This window comes from Hippocampus comes, unplaced genomic scaffold (assembly GCF_001891065.2).
Source record: "Hippocampus comes isolate QL1 unplaced genomic scaffold, H_comes_QL1_v1.1 scaffold59, whole genome shotgun sequence".
Lineage (NCBI taxonomy): Eukaryota > Metazoa > Chordata > Actinopteri > Syngnathiformes > Syngnathidae > Hippocampus > Hippocampus comes.
In genome coordinates this window covers 2,190,902-2,205,802 of record NW_017805406.1, presented here as the reverse complement: position 1 = coordinate 2,205,802, position 14,901 = coordinate 2,190,902, and the positions used below count along the sequence as shown (strand labels likewise).

The 14,901-nt window shown below is 43.0% G+C and overlaps 1 protein-coding gene and 1 long non-coding RNA gene across 4 annotated transcripts in view; one reads left to right on the top strand and one right to left on the bottom strand.

The window, feature by feature from the left end:
* Positions 1–14,901, bottom strand: part of LOC109517882 (uncharacterized) — a 70,640-nt gene that overhangs the window by 39,924 nt on the left and 15,815 nt on the right. The gene's annotated exons all lie outside the window — the stretch shown is intronic.
* Positions 7,726–14,266, top strand: LOC109517880 (leukocyte cell-derived chemotaxin-2). 2 transcript variants are annotated; one of them, XM_019873347.1, is made up of 6 exons: positions 7,726–8,132; positions 8,326–8,396; positions 10,280–10,576; positions 11,372–11,462; positions 11,959–12,098; positions 13,512–14,266. In XM_019873347.1, exons 2-6 carry the CDS (start codon positions 8,351–8,353, stop codon positions 13,676–13,678), a joined length of 741 nt encoding a protein of 246 aa, XP_019728906.1. In that variant the 5' UTR covers positions 7,726–8,132; positions 8,326–8,350; the 3' UTR covers positions 13,679–14,266. The 2 variants fall into 2 exon arrangements, with proteins under 2 accessions (XP_019728906.1, XP_019728905.1); XM_019873346.1 differs by having other exon boundaries at positions 7,726–8,396.

Below are 14,901 nucleotides of genomic sequence, written 5' to 3'. Positions count from 1 at the left end.
CCCCGCCCCCCACCCCCACCCTTCATCAGGGATCAGATATTAGACACGTGGAGATGTAGCTGGAGGGGAATTTAATCTTCCACAGATTGTTCTCCAACTACCATCTAACTCGCTTTGGGGGGTTCGGGTGACGTGCGGCGGGGGAATGAAGCCTCTGAATTAAATTTCGGCAAAACTTATTTCCAGGCAAGGCTCTTGAATGTTGGGCAACTCAAAGTTGTGCTTCTAATTAATGGCTTCATTTCCACACTCGACATCAATCATTGCCATGCATCTTCATGTGGATATCATTCAAAGTGGAACAATTTGCCCCGACAGCCCTGAAACTGCAATTGAGACTGCTTATAAGAGGAACCGTAGTTGACCTTCGTTGGACAAACGGCACCAAAAAAAAAAGCCCGTTGAGTTAGATTTTAACGTTGATTAAAACAAAAAATAGGCATGTTGATTCCAAAATTGCAGTCATTTTTTTTTCTCAACTGCTGGCACTCCGGATAATCAAAATTCCACTGATGAGCTGAGTAAGACTGTAAAGAAGAGCTGATTACGAGTGGACTCCTCCGCAGCTTTGTGGCAACTCATTTGCGAGACAGTGCGACGAGATGCGTGTGCAGGCGCCACTCAAGACTATTGACCGGGAGAAAGGAAATACGTGTCATAAGCGAGCACGCTTCCAGAGTCCTGCTTTCAGGTGCACCTGACTGCACGATGCTCGAGAAAAAGATCTTCGGGCTAAAGCAGGCAGCGCAGTTGAAGCAAAAAGACGAAACATTTGCAGTGGCTCAATGCGAAGAAAGCAGGATGCAGAACCAGTAAATTGAGCCATTGGCCTTCCCCCTTTTACATAAGAAGCAAGACGCAGAGGCTGTGCTTGTGCTTGCCTAAAATGGGTCACATACACAGCACTGCATTTGTACTAAGTGACAGCCCTATTAATCATGGAAGGGGCGCTGTTGGTGCCCAGTGGCTTTGTTCAGCAGGTGATTTGTCCCTTTGGATGCGATGAGGGGGACGCCAACGTCATCACCCCCCTGTGGTACCGCGCCTGCCCTCCCCCCGCTCGGTGCCCCATTGCTGAAATGCTCGCATGCCCTCCGCGTTCTGATTCGGCACCTCTTAACTTTGAATGCCCTGTTGCCTCACTTTCTTTACATTTTCTCCTCTTCCTGCCCTTGGAACAGTTTCCCTTTCCTCGCTTTCCTATCCAGCGACTCTGTCATCTCTCTTGAAAATGTTTACCCTAAATGAAATGTCTCAGATGTTTTTGTTTTTTTCTGATGCCAAGTTAATGTTATTCATGGCTACCGAGTCGGAAGCCTCCCCGATAATACATTTTGAAAAAGCACTGGTCAGCGAGTAACCTGTCTTAGTGCTATGAAAGATAAATGAATCAAAGACCTTACCGATGCGGTGCTCTGCTGTTGTACTTCTTGACTGAATTTCCTCAAACTTCGTTTTTAGAATCAATCGATGGCTGGTGAATTTGACAAACGGGTCAATTCTTTTTGGCATGCTAGCGCTCACAGTTTTCGAATCATTTCGATCACACGCTTTGGGGATTTTGTCATATCGTAGCAAAAATGAACAAAGAATGTCCAGGTCTCGAAAAAAGAATTTGGGGAATGATTCCCAAAGATAAAACCTTCAATTTATGGTCATTTTGCATCAACCAAATGAACTTAGCTAAAGGGGATAATTTCACTCCATTTTGGTCCAGAATTTTTAACCCTTTCGGGGACAGCGGTTACCGCAGTGGACAGCTTGTTATGTTATCAGGTTACAGGGTGCATGAAAGGGTTAGATTGACTCCCCGCCTCCTGAATTCCGTAAATAAGCTCAACCTTGGCTTCAACCCATCGAGATAGATTTGAGAATGCAACGGTTTGTCTAGACGATTAGCGAGTCCAGTTTGCCTGTGGGGGAGAAAAAAAAGCAACGAAACTCAGATCTGACACACTTCAAAACGCGTTGTGACATGCCTCATTTGCAGTGAGAAAGTGTTCTGACCTCTGTGAAATCCAAATGATCTGATCGCATGAATCAGTTTCATCTCTAAACTCCACAAGAGTGACGTAACTGCAGGTAGTGCAAACAAACAAACAAACAAAAACAAACAGCTGAGGCGATTGACTTACCAAACAGGTTTGATTAAATTTGCTCATGATGCCTTTTAAAGTGCGCTTCGCCCACTTGGTACATTCTTTCAACGAATAAGAGTGGAAAGTGATCTCAAGTGGTTTGTAACTACATATTTTAATCCACTCGCATTTTTTTTTTTAATATGCAAAATGAAAGCCGAGTCGACGTCTGATTGCGATTCAGAGAATGTGAACAGCAGGTGTGAAAGCACGCTCAGACACTGCGAGTCCCGTCTTATATACGATTGGGTCATGAAGATTTTAAGAGCATTCAAATCAATACTAATGGAATCCATAAGGCGTTCAGCAAATTTCATTCCGGCAAAAAATTGAATACGTGATACGACGGCGGAGTCAGCGGAGAATAGGATGAGAGACGTCGCCATGGAAGGGCGTCGTTTCATTCCCAATTGGATGCCGTACACTCCGGGCCATAGGAAATGTCTGCCTCTGATGTCAGCAAAGAGTCTTTCCTCGTCCTTTCAATCATTTGCGATTGAATACTGAGTATCCATCTTCTGTTTTGACTTTACATTTCACTCTCCTTGAGTTTAATTCGTCCAAATGTCAGTCACCCAACACCCACAGGTCGTCGCCATCATCCCCTACCCGGGAAATATCGGATTTTCTGCAGCTGCTGTTTGCACTAATGGGCCACACATGTTGTGACACCCGACTTAGTCACTTGGTGTAAGAAAATAAAAGTGGAAAAAAGGTTTGTAAGGATTGTTGGGCACGATATTTGACCCATGAGAGAAGATTGTGATTGCTTGTCTCTAATAGACGCCTTGGCGTATTCGGCTTATTAGCTATGTTTGTGTGTAAAATAATGATTTGTCCCAATCCAATCATCCTGCAAAAATAGTCACACCGCTGGTGATTCCATTGACCAACGAGTTTTTTTTTTTGTATTTTTTTTCTGCACGGTACATTACCGTCAAGGGAGAAGGCCACAAATTGGATAGAGCTTGACACAATGAGCCTTCAACAACAGCGAGTTGGTCAATGTTTCCCGTGCTAACTGGGCAAAAAAAGGCGCCCTTGTGCATTCTTGAAAGTATTTATATCCGACTGGTGACACTAATGACTCCTGTTAACGGCGTCCGTGTGTTGAGTTGCCCTTTTAGCCCTACTAGCTCATGGCATTTTCTACTCCCATCCTCTACCTGTGGAGGCAACATTTTTCTATGGTCTTTTTTTTTTTTTTTTTTTGTAAGTGCATATGAATGGATGCGCCAATACATGCAGACAGTAGAGCATGAAACTCCATTGCGCAAAACTTGATCACAGCTCACTGCTAATACAAAGGATGTGCTTTTGACAATATTTTCTTGATGGACAAAAGCAGAAAATGATTGATCTTGAATCTTTTTTAAAGCCCTTTTTTTTTTTAATGGACTGTGACATTTGTCCATCGGGATTAAGAGCATAAAGTAGGAAATGATAGTCCAGTTTGTGGACAGGTCTTTGTCCCGTTCTTCACAAAAGACTTGAAATAGCCCGGTTGCAATAATTTTGATTTAGTCATCAAAGTCAGGTTCAGTTAAAGGATAGACAAAAAGCAAGCGGTTTTATTGAAATACCTTTGGTCTATTTCATGTATGCCTTTCTTGGGGGTTGTTCAAATTGTCTTCTATGTTTGATGTGTTCAGTGACATGAGTCAAAACTGTGATGATGCCGAGATGCTTGCAGAATCACAGCAGGGGAAGATGACACCATTATTTGCAAAAGCAAAACAAAGGCGCTCCCGCAGTTTCTTTCCCTACATTTTTTTTTCTTTTTTTATCACGCTTTGAACATCTCTCTTGCCATCCAGCCACATATTCTTTGAATGATCACGTTCCTTGGCATGAGAGTGCTATGTAATTAAGTCGGAGGAAGCTGTGCGCTTGCAACGTGCCTCGTCGCCCTGCCTCCCTTCTGTGGATGATTACTGCCATCTTCGGGGCAAAGCGAAACCTGAGTAGCATCACGGCAGGGAGGGAGAGAGATGTTCCTGCCTCACGGGAAGTCAGCAATAATCAAATCCCAGCGCCTTTCCTTCGGAATCAAAAGTCATCTTTTAAACGGATGTCTTCAACAAAAGGAAAACCAAAGCAAAGGTGAGAGTCTTTCACTTGTCTTGTGAACCCCTCCTGGAGCAACCAGGGGGGGTTCAGCAATGTTGCTCAAACACATGACCAGATCAAAAATTCCAAACACTATTTTGGAGAAAGTCCTCAGAGATCACAGGAAAATTTTAGGGATGTCCCGATACTACTTTTTCTGTCCAAGGATTAACGCTTGATAATGCCACTACGTTTTGCATAATGAAAATGAAAATATTACAGGCATAGTACTGGTATTGGAGCCCACCAACCAAATTCCGTACACAAATCAACGGGTAAATAAAATTTGGTGTCTGTATTTTGAATCCTGGATTAGATTTCTGACAGGGTTATTTGAAGCGTTGTGGAGGTTGGGGAATTTCAGAACACGTTGGAATCTTTTTATAGTAGCGTAGAAAACCTGTCCATTCGTTTACAGAGACGGGGGGCCCCAGCACACCCGCAACGATGTATGGATGGTTGGATGGCAGCTTGATCACAAATAAACTGGAGAGTTTTCTCTCTGCGTCTCCCAACGCGACTTTAATTAATACTTTGCAGCTCCACAGTAATCATCCGTTGTGAAAAGATTCGTTCTCCGGAGGCAGGTGTACGGGTATCGCTCTAATTGTGTGTAGCAGGTAGCTTATAAAGACTAATTATACACAGAAGCAACATCGAAAGACTTTTATCTTGAAAGCGTTATGTAAAACTCTAATTACTGATAATGTGGATGTAATTGCGTTCTGCTTGGTGAAATTGATTTTAAATAAAGATTCAGAAAATGAAGCTGCATGACGGAAATGGGGCTCAGCATGTCATGTTTTTAGCCTGCGGTTTTCGATGCTTATCCTGTTCAGGTAGTCTTCAGGAAACGGATCGGGGCCCAGTTCGGACCTAGACTCTTGTCAGCTCGTCACGCTCGTACCTCCGCCATTGTCCCCATCAAAGCAGTGGGTGATGGTTTTGCCACCCTCCCTGCCGGCTTTGATGTTCTCGCTCTCGTCTGCAACGCTCCATCAATCACACTTGGTTCCGCGCACCATCCGCCGCCCCCTCTGAATTCATCATCTTGACCCGCAACGTTTACTGCAGTCTGTATGTCCGCTCTGGACTTTTGTCTGACTCTTCAGTAACAAAGTAGCTCCATTGTCTGCTGTGACTTTGGAGACTTCTTGAGTACCAGAGTATCTGCAGGGTTAAGCACCACCAAAGACTTCCAAAAAAAATCTTTTTTAATGCAACTTTTTTTTTTTTTTATATGACGACAGTAGTCTGTGTTAGTCAGAACACCGTGTATCATCTGTGCAATCTCTCCTCTTTCTTTTGAGCACTAGAAGGACAAGTCTTGGCGTGTCCCACTGTTTATGATAGCAATATAGAAAATGTTGCCAAAACAATACTATGCACAGAGCTCTTAGAATAATGGTTCAATGTCTTTGAACAAAGCTACGTCAGGCAGCTAAATTATCTTGACAAAGGGCCAACTTTTACTGCAGCAAACAGCTTTATTGTGAAATATATGATAACATGGGGTTTTATCCTAAGTGTTATGGGAACTGAGCTGTGCTAAATGCGCCCGTCTGTTGTACAACGTCTGATGCAAAGAATTTGAGTGAAATTGGTAGAGTCACGACAGGCTTTTTAAATTCTAGTCACATATGGGTTGTTATGCCTCTGCTTACTCAGGTCAGCTTTTTACGTAACTCATCCTGAGTGGGAGAGAGGGATAAAGGACAAAGGCTAGCATTTGTATACTGTATTTTTAAAATAAATACATTACCCCACCCGTCTCCTCCATATATTTTTAGCCTACCCTGCCGTAAATCACACAATAAAAGGAATCAGTTCTGAGATCTTGCTGGGGAGGAGCTTTGTTTAGCCTGGGTTGTTAGCGGAAGATATGACAGATTTTGCTGGTCTCAGGGTCTATTAAAAAGTTCAGCCTAACCAATGACGGAGGTCTCGCCATATCATCGTTTATAATATATTTCATTTTTCAAAATTTAATTGCCGTTTCTAAACATTTTGGGCAAGGGTCGGGGTCGTCAATTACTCTCGGTCTTGTGTTATTCACCACATGGCTTTGTCCCGATCCCCCCAAAAATCGCAGATTGTGTTTACTGTACTGCTATTGGCCGGACAACCAGTCCAGGGGGGTACACCATCTGTGATGCACATTTGGAAACATGCAACAAAAAAGAAAAATGGATGGCTGGATCCATAAGTGTTTTTGTTTTGTTTTGTTGTTCCCTGTAACTCAGGAGACATCTGACTACCCTCCCATCCATCCGTTGATTTATCAGAATCTACTGCCCCCTGTCTGCTGCCACCACAATTTCACCATCAACAGACTCGCCCTACCCCCTCCTGCTGCCCTATGGCACTCAGTCTGTCTGCTCTGGCTTGCTGCCCCCCCCCCCCCAAAATATGTTTACAAACCATCAGGGCCCAAAGGGTGTCAGTGAAAAGCTGATTTAAACCCACCGAGCACTTGTGATCCATTAAGAGACCACATGCTTGTTGTTTGTGCAACTCCCCCTTCACCTGAGTCACATAGAAAAAAAAAGACACTAAAAAAAGTGCAATTTAATCGCACGGCTTTTAGACAAATGAAAGGGTTTTTTTCCCTCTTTTGACGAAGGAGGGGTGAACGTCAATGTCAATTCCACAGAGGCCTGACGGTGTGCTGCCTCGACCGGTCGAGGCAGAGAATTAGAATATATTCCAGGTCTGAGGCAAGTGGTGCATTGCTGCAACTCCTATCTTGGGGAAAGAGGGAGTTTAGAGGGCGTGTGGGTGAATTTATGGGACGGGGGTGTGCGCGTACGTGGGAGGGCTTCTGCAGAGAGCTGTTGCTAGGAAACACTTGTAGCATCTCGTCTCCTCTTTTCTTGAAATGCCACACATCTCACTGAAATGTCAGTCTCATCCACTCAGGAGCTTGAAGAATGTATGCCGAGTTTCTATTTAAGCATCCTCGCATCAAAAGGACTCCCATGGAGAATTACCGCAAGGCTTTCTTGTGCAAACACAACGACTCGCGATTCATCTCTCGATCTGGCTGAATGGCTTTTCTTTTTCTTTTCTTCGTCTTTCATCTGAGATGTTTACACCCTCCTTGTCCTCTCACATTTAAGAGCCACTAACCTTTCTTTCTACATCGTTTATTCGTCCGCTCCCCGACTCCCTCTTGTTTTCTAATTGAAAGCCATCTGGTCCACCTTGATACTCCGCTGCCCGGATATTTGATTACCAAATGTGTCTGATGACTTTCTACCAAAGTGTCCTCATTGTCATTCAGACAGAAGCAAAAAAAATAAATAAATAAAAATAAAAAATGCATCACGAAGCACCTCAAAAGTCACACATTTGCTGCAAGCCCTAAAGCGGAATTCATGTTTTGAGTCACAATTCGAAGAAAATGGGACAACAATATATTTTCACAAGTTATTGTTATATTTTATCGTGCAATGAAAAAGAAACAGCCACGTGAAATTTCTGCATTGTAATTTACTGCAATGCGCTGTCTTGAAATACGAGCTTTGAGAGAAGATATATCCCATAGCGCTAATGTGACAGAGCATTTTTTTTTTTTAACTATTCAGCAAAAACAGGCTAAGGTGGCCCTAAACTCGTCCCACAGTAAATAGAAGAGAATTTTACACTTTGACTGCAGGCTCGGAGCCGTTTTCAGTAAAACATCGACAACTCAATAAACGGCCCTTTTTCGAGCAACTAAGCAAGTGCCTTTACCGTCGGCCAGTATCAATATTGACAGAGGGGGAATGTCTTGTGGTCCAGGTCTGCAGCCTCCACGGAAGCCATTTTTTTTTTCCCCAAACAGTTCCTGCTTTGTCTTTTAACCTCCTCCGTCTGCAACACTGCAACTTCGCCGTAGGACGGGTATGTATAACGCCAATATATCTCGCCTTTAAGCTAAAGCAGATTTATAAGACTGGATATCGAAATGAGATAAACTGCTACATAAACGTTTGGGTTTTTTTTTTATATATATAAATGCCACTTCTGTATTGGTCTCACGCTCATTCAAGTAACTGCATGGAATAATTCTGTTGTTTTTCTCTTTGTGATACAGATTCTATTTTCTTTTAAATCTGGAAATGCTGCTTGGATTCCATCTCGCTGGGACTACTCTACTGCTATGTTGTAAGTAGGATCTATGTCAAGTGTACATATTACGTGGGCAGCTGATCATATGCATCACAGCACATGAAATACTGAAATGCCCCTTGTGTGTGTATGGAATTATATTTTAAGTTGAGCAGACGCAGGTGTAAAGTCCACATGCGACACATTTAACAGTGGGCATGAATAATCTCGATCTGAGGAATAACCAATGGAGAAAAATATCGGTTTGCCCACAGAGGTCACCATGATCTCATCTCTATTAAGACTCATGCAAATACAAACCTTGGGGGACTTTGGGTCTGTGGCTCGAATGACTGTGTGCCAGTGCCTGCAGGGAAGACATTTAAAGCATGATTGAATGCTTAATGCATCATTAAATGGTTGCATCTAAGCTTAAGGCACACGCTGACTCCGAAGATCTGCGGAGTGACGTGAAAATGAGACTTGTTAGCAGATGAAATGAGTCATGCCGCACTGTGGACGCAATTGTGCCTCGCAGTGGCAACGGCACACGATGTTGGAAGGGGGTTGACATGCCGGTCGATCGGACCTGTGAATTTTCCGCTACAGGTACAAAAGGTGTAGCATTCCAGAAATATGGTGGCGTCATCATGTTGCTTGGCTACGTTCGTTGGGCTCAGTCACATCTACTAGGCTGTACAGACTCGCAAAATCACAGGTCCAACAAAGACATTCATTTGAAATGCTTGCGGGTAGAAAACACATATAAGGTACTGACCGTGCATCTAAACCATCAACGATGTGTACTAAAACAACCACGTTCAAATAATAAGGTCCGTTATTAGTTCATTTGAGAATTGTCATCAGTATTATAGTGATATTAGTGATATTACAAACACAAAAATGAAGTACCAAGACCGTGCATGACAATACGGTCAATTGAATACATAATGTCCCTCGGGTTAATACCCACGGTGATAGTTTAATCCCAAAAAGCTCAAGAAACACGTGATTTCTCACTGCTCTGCGTTGAATATAATGTGCGCTTTGGAAGGACAGAAAAGAAGCACCATCTGGTCCCCCAAAGTATTGAATTTTTCACCATGTCTTGTAATAAATAACAATTAAAGCACTTAGACCAGCCCTGTGTTGATTAAGACGTCTGTGAAATAGTTGAGTATCGACCAGTCTCCGAGTAGAAACCATCACAAGCGGCATCCACCTCACAAATCGTGATTTAGTACCAGCATTCCCTACAAGTCCGAGACTTTCTTTGCAAAACGCTGCCCTCTGTCAGTTCAGTCCACGTAGCCATTTTCCGACTGGCCGGTAGTCATTAGAAGTCTTCCGGAGATAAGCAGGTTTGTTCTATCACAGGGCCCTGCGTGTGTTCTTTTTACAGGCCTGCGCCATTGAAATATTTTCCATGGCACTGCGGGTTAATGGAGTTAATGAAGAGCAAAGTCGCGTGTCTGAGCCGGGTAATTAGTATATGTCAGACTGAAGACACTCTGTGAATAACTGAATTAGCGGTCGGCCTGCACGTCCGCGCGCATGCGATTCTTCAACAAGTGCGAGAGGAGCTGCAGGAAGAGACTCAAAGTCACGAGAAGGTGATTCCATCAATTGAGTCGTAAGACTTCATCCGAACTTTTGTTTTCCCTCAAGTTGTTTCATTCGAAGCCGTTTGAGATTGTCCACAGAATGTTCTATTAAGTTCACTTTGATAACGTCCCAAAGCAATCTGCAACTCTGCCTCAGATACTGATCGTTCGCATCAGGCGGTTTTAAAGAAGAGTGATTTAGCTCTGACTCTTTTCTTATCGGGGAGGTTGTGTTCATTTTCCCAGAAGTTTATACCGATGAAACTCCCGGCCAAGCATTCCGAAGGGCGACTGTCTTGCTAATCCTCATTCTAACTTCGCCTTTCATATCTCCAGATGTCCTGTTAAGTTGTGCTTCAGAACATGACAAGAGGAAAGGTGTAATAATTCAAAGCCCTTCCAAAAACGCTGACGGCGCCATTTCGGTGATGAGAAATGACGCAAAAGCAGACGACGGGAGACCCAGAGCTGTCGCCCGAAGGAGGAAGGTCAAAAAGGCAGGAAGTCGAAGAACAAATGACACCGGCTGCACCAGACTGGGGGGCATCTGCCAGCCGAACCGATTCGTCTGCCAAGGTCGATACCTGACAGACAAATGTTCAGGGCCCAAAACGCGGCTGTGTTGTATGCCAGGTAAGGGTGGTAGCGCATGAATGCAGTCCATTGCAGCCAAGACTCGGGAACATAGCCCCACTGTAAGGTGTTGGTGTTAGTCCTTTCACAGGCTAACATATTTTGGTGTCCCATTTGAATAAGCCGCCAACCGTCCGAAGACTGCTGGGATAGGCTCCAGCACGCCCACGACCCTTGTGAGGATAAAGCGGATTAGAAAATGGATGAATGGATTTTCAGTCTCTACTTTGGTTGCAATTTCCAACCCACTTTACTGAAATTTTATATATCTAACACAAGATTTGTGATGGATTCCAATGATCCAAGTTACAAAGCAAATTGAGTTTTCCGTTATGGTTCAGCAAAGCTATTCTCCCCGAAATAGATTCAAGACGTTTCAGGGTTACGTTTTCGTCAGTGCAGTTTGTGGCACAGTTGATGCCTGGGAAGTTTGTCATGGAGGGCGTGATGGTCGTGGATGCAGGGAGGCAGGCGAACATTGGAAAAACCAAATCCAAAACACAAAGTCCTGAAAACGGCAAGAAACCAAAGCAACGACAAACTAAAAACCAAGACAGAAGGACAAAATAACGTGTCAGCAACAACAATCCGACACAGACTGACCGAAGCCAGGGAACTAAATCCAAGCAGACTGATGAGAGAACAAAGAACACCTGGACAAGACACAAAGAACGTATTTATACGAAAACTTCCTTGACTCTGAACTGTCTCTGAAGGAACGAGTGGGGGCGGGGCTCGGTGACTACATCACGCAAATAACACAACAGTAATATTATTTGTGAACTGCCTCCTTAGTGGGAGCTTGGAGTGTCCTGTGCGCTGGCCACTACAACAACAGAGTGAGGAGCTGCGATATGCACGGCTGTGGAACTTTCAACTCCAGGGGGTGATTTGCTCAACTGTCATTTTGAAACTCAAAAGGGATTTTTTTTCATGCTGAATTTCGAGCGTGATCAACTCTCTGAAACTATCCTGAGGCGCCTCTCGCTCAATCCGTCATCGGAGAGTTATGAGGTACTTTATCAGGACAAGAGCGCCATATCGCAGAAACTGAAAAGCAATTGCCATGTACCTTTGGACGTACACTATATCATAATGGATAAGTGGCCCGTCTCCAAGGTCTCCGTCAGTGAGCTTCGAGTACCTCGCACATAAAACGTGAAGTTGCAAAATTCATCAAATAGAATAAAACTTTGAACCTGACAAGCCATTTGGGGGCTGCTTAACAACACTAAGTACTTTTATGTCATGTCACGCAATTCCATGTTAGGCCTTCTCTGACAATAAACTCAAGTGGAACTCTTTTTATAAGATATGATTAGTGATTGTCCATTCAAGATAAACTCATGTCAGCGTTTTTTTTTTTCTCCTTCCTCTCATAGAGGCCTAAATAGGACAGTGGACTTGGTGTGTGCTGATTACGCTGCAATCAGCGCTCCATTCTCAGGCTCTTTGGCCGGTCCAGTGAGTCAGAAAGATGCAGCTGGTTTCCAGTACGATGGCGTCAAACTCGTCAATGACGGTAGGAGTCACTAAAAACGGATCTTTTTTATTTCAAAGTACGAGGAAAGGTTGTGGATCTACGTTTGGCATCGAAAGTGGACGTTTCAAATGGTCAATGGGATTTTCGATTCAATCGCACATTCACACTCATGGACAGTTTAGAGCCTCGTATCTTTGGGGAATGTGGGAGGAAGCCAACACAAGCATCGAGCAAACATACAAACTCCACACATGAGGGCCTCAGTCTATATGTCGCTGTATTCCTGACAATAATACAATTTCCATATTTAGGATGGTACTCAGTAGCTACACTGCATGCCTCCACCAAGGCTTAAAAATGATCAATGAGTCCTTCTGATTTTTTTTTTTTGAATAATTAACCAACAAAGTGGCTGCCACACAATTTTTTATGTTTTCCTGCAGCTCTCTCAGATGGATTTGGTGGGTCGTTGCCCTATTTGGACACAATAGTGGACCGCAACGTTGAAAATAACCAGTTGGCCAAAAAAATATACATATACCCTGTCATCTTTAAGTAACTCCGAGTAATCTGTCATTTTTTTTTTTTTAGGACTAAAGGACAAAGGTGCCGCTCTGGTATTAATGACGAAACCGTGGGAAGGGGGTTTAGAGATTTAAGAGATTATATTAAGATTCCACTAAACTCTCGGTTGCCTTTAACACCGAGGACCCCCTCTTCATGCAAATAAATCTCCATCAAAGACCAAATGATGACCCCGGCGAGGAACACACACACACACACACACACACACACACACACACACACACACACACACACAAGTAAACACGCATCTGCATGCTTTGCGTGAGCGTATCTCGCGAGCACATCATTAGTGCCGTGGCCCCTAATTGTGCAGCATTAACACAAAAGTCTGGATGTGCACTCAGCCCCTTTCATCTACGACTAAAGTGAAGACATGATTAAACATCACAGAGACGCATTACCTCGGCCTGACACACGCATTAATGCTGAAACTCATCATTAGCAGGCGCAGGTGATGGGGTTGAGTTTACTCCTGGGCTGTTTGGTTTTCCAATGCCATTTGGGAAGATAGCGGTCCTGGCGTTCAGTATGTAGTACGATTATGAGAAAGTGTGAATATGAGAAAAAAAAATCATCTATTTCCTGAGCGAGTTTAAATCCTTAAGATCCTTCGTGAGGACTCTTACAAGAGAATCACCTTCATGCCTTTGCTGTAATTGATAAGAGCGTTGAGGAACATGCTTGTGATGAAAAGCGTCACTACAATATCATCCTCCACTTCATCCCAACTACATCCTCCTCCGACAGCTTTAGTATTGTATTAGAAGGGGGGGCGGGGGGGTACTCATCACTTGATATGCAAGTCACTCTTTCGGCTTATTCAAATAAATTCAAGGGACTGTTTATTTTTCTCTCTCTCCCACCCAGAGCACTGTGTAAAGATCTTTAACATTCGACCTTTCCGTTACACTGGCATGGTGGCTCTGGGGGAGCCCCTGGGTTACGTGCTGCCCTTGCAGGAGCACTTTGCCGGCATCACCTCGCACCTGAAGCTCCAGATGTGTGACGGCACTGACCCTTCACCCTTCATCTGAATGTCCGCGGTGACATTTTCCTCATGCCATTTCCGAATATGTAAATATACAGTATAAAATACAAGAGCAGCATCAAATATACCACCTGTACAGTTTTTAATTTTGGTTGACATTGTCAGAGGGATAATTTTGTAGAGAAATGTTTGTTGTTGTGGTTGATGTTTGCCGGGCTTTAAAAGAACTAAAATAAAAAAATACTGAGAAAGAATTACTTACTGTACATGATAAAACAAAAACTCTCAACGCAAACGCTGTCCCACAACAATCTACAATTAACAAAAATACATTAAAAGAACACCACACTGACTTACCATTGTGAAAGCAGAATATTTGATACAGCTCTTGTACTGAATGTCATTAAACAGTCTCTGCTAGTAGTTAAAATGTTGTGGCCAGTAAACCTTTACATTTTGCAATTAAATCAATCTCCAGCTGTTTTTTTTTTTAAATTAAATTTACAGAATGTATACTACTAGTCTTGCATGTACGTTTCCTCTGCTACAAGTGAATAGACCATTACTGTTCGTGTGACAATATGTTGTGTGACTTTTTTTCAGGCCAAACAGAAATAAACGTTTTATTTCGTCATTTGTATCATTTAATTATTTCCATAAAATGTCATATCTGAGAGTAAAAACTAGAATTCCCGTTTAGATAAAACTATTCCATTTTCTAGAACTGGAGCCTATCCTAATCTTGGGCAAGAGATCGGGTACACCCGATCTAGACTGACTGGAGATTCCACACCAACACTGCCGTCATTCTAACTTTTTAAAATTGAAATTAGAATTCAAAATCAGATATATTTAATGTCTTACAAACATGTACTTACTCTTTCTATATGAATAACTATTACATTTTATCAATATCCTGTACTAAATATTGTCGTGTTTAACATTCTGCACGTTAAAAAAAAAAAAATCTTTTTTTTTCACTAGTTCTGATATTCTTTGCTGCCTCGAACGCGTCATCAGCTCAATTAGGTGAAGTGCCACATGTACAGTAAAAAATGTGATGACCACAAACTGCCGACAGATGGTGCTGTTGTACAAGTCATCAAATCCAAAGTCCTCGTAAGTACAGTAATCGATCTACCACATAAATCAATAATCACTCGAATGAAACGTGAAGATAGATCGATTGATGGATAGATATATAGATAGTGAGATATTTTGCAAACATAACACGTGACGTCATTGGTGGTCTCGAATTTTTCCGATACC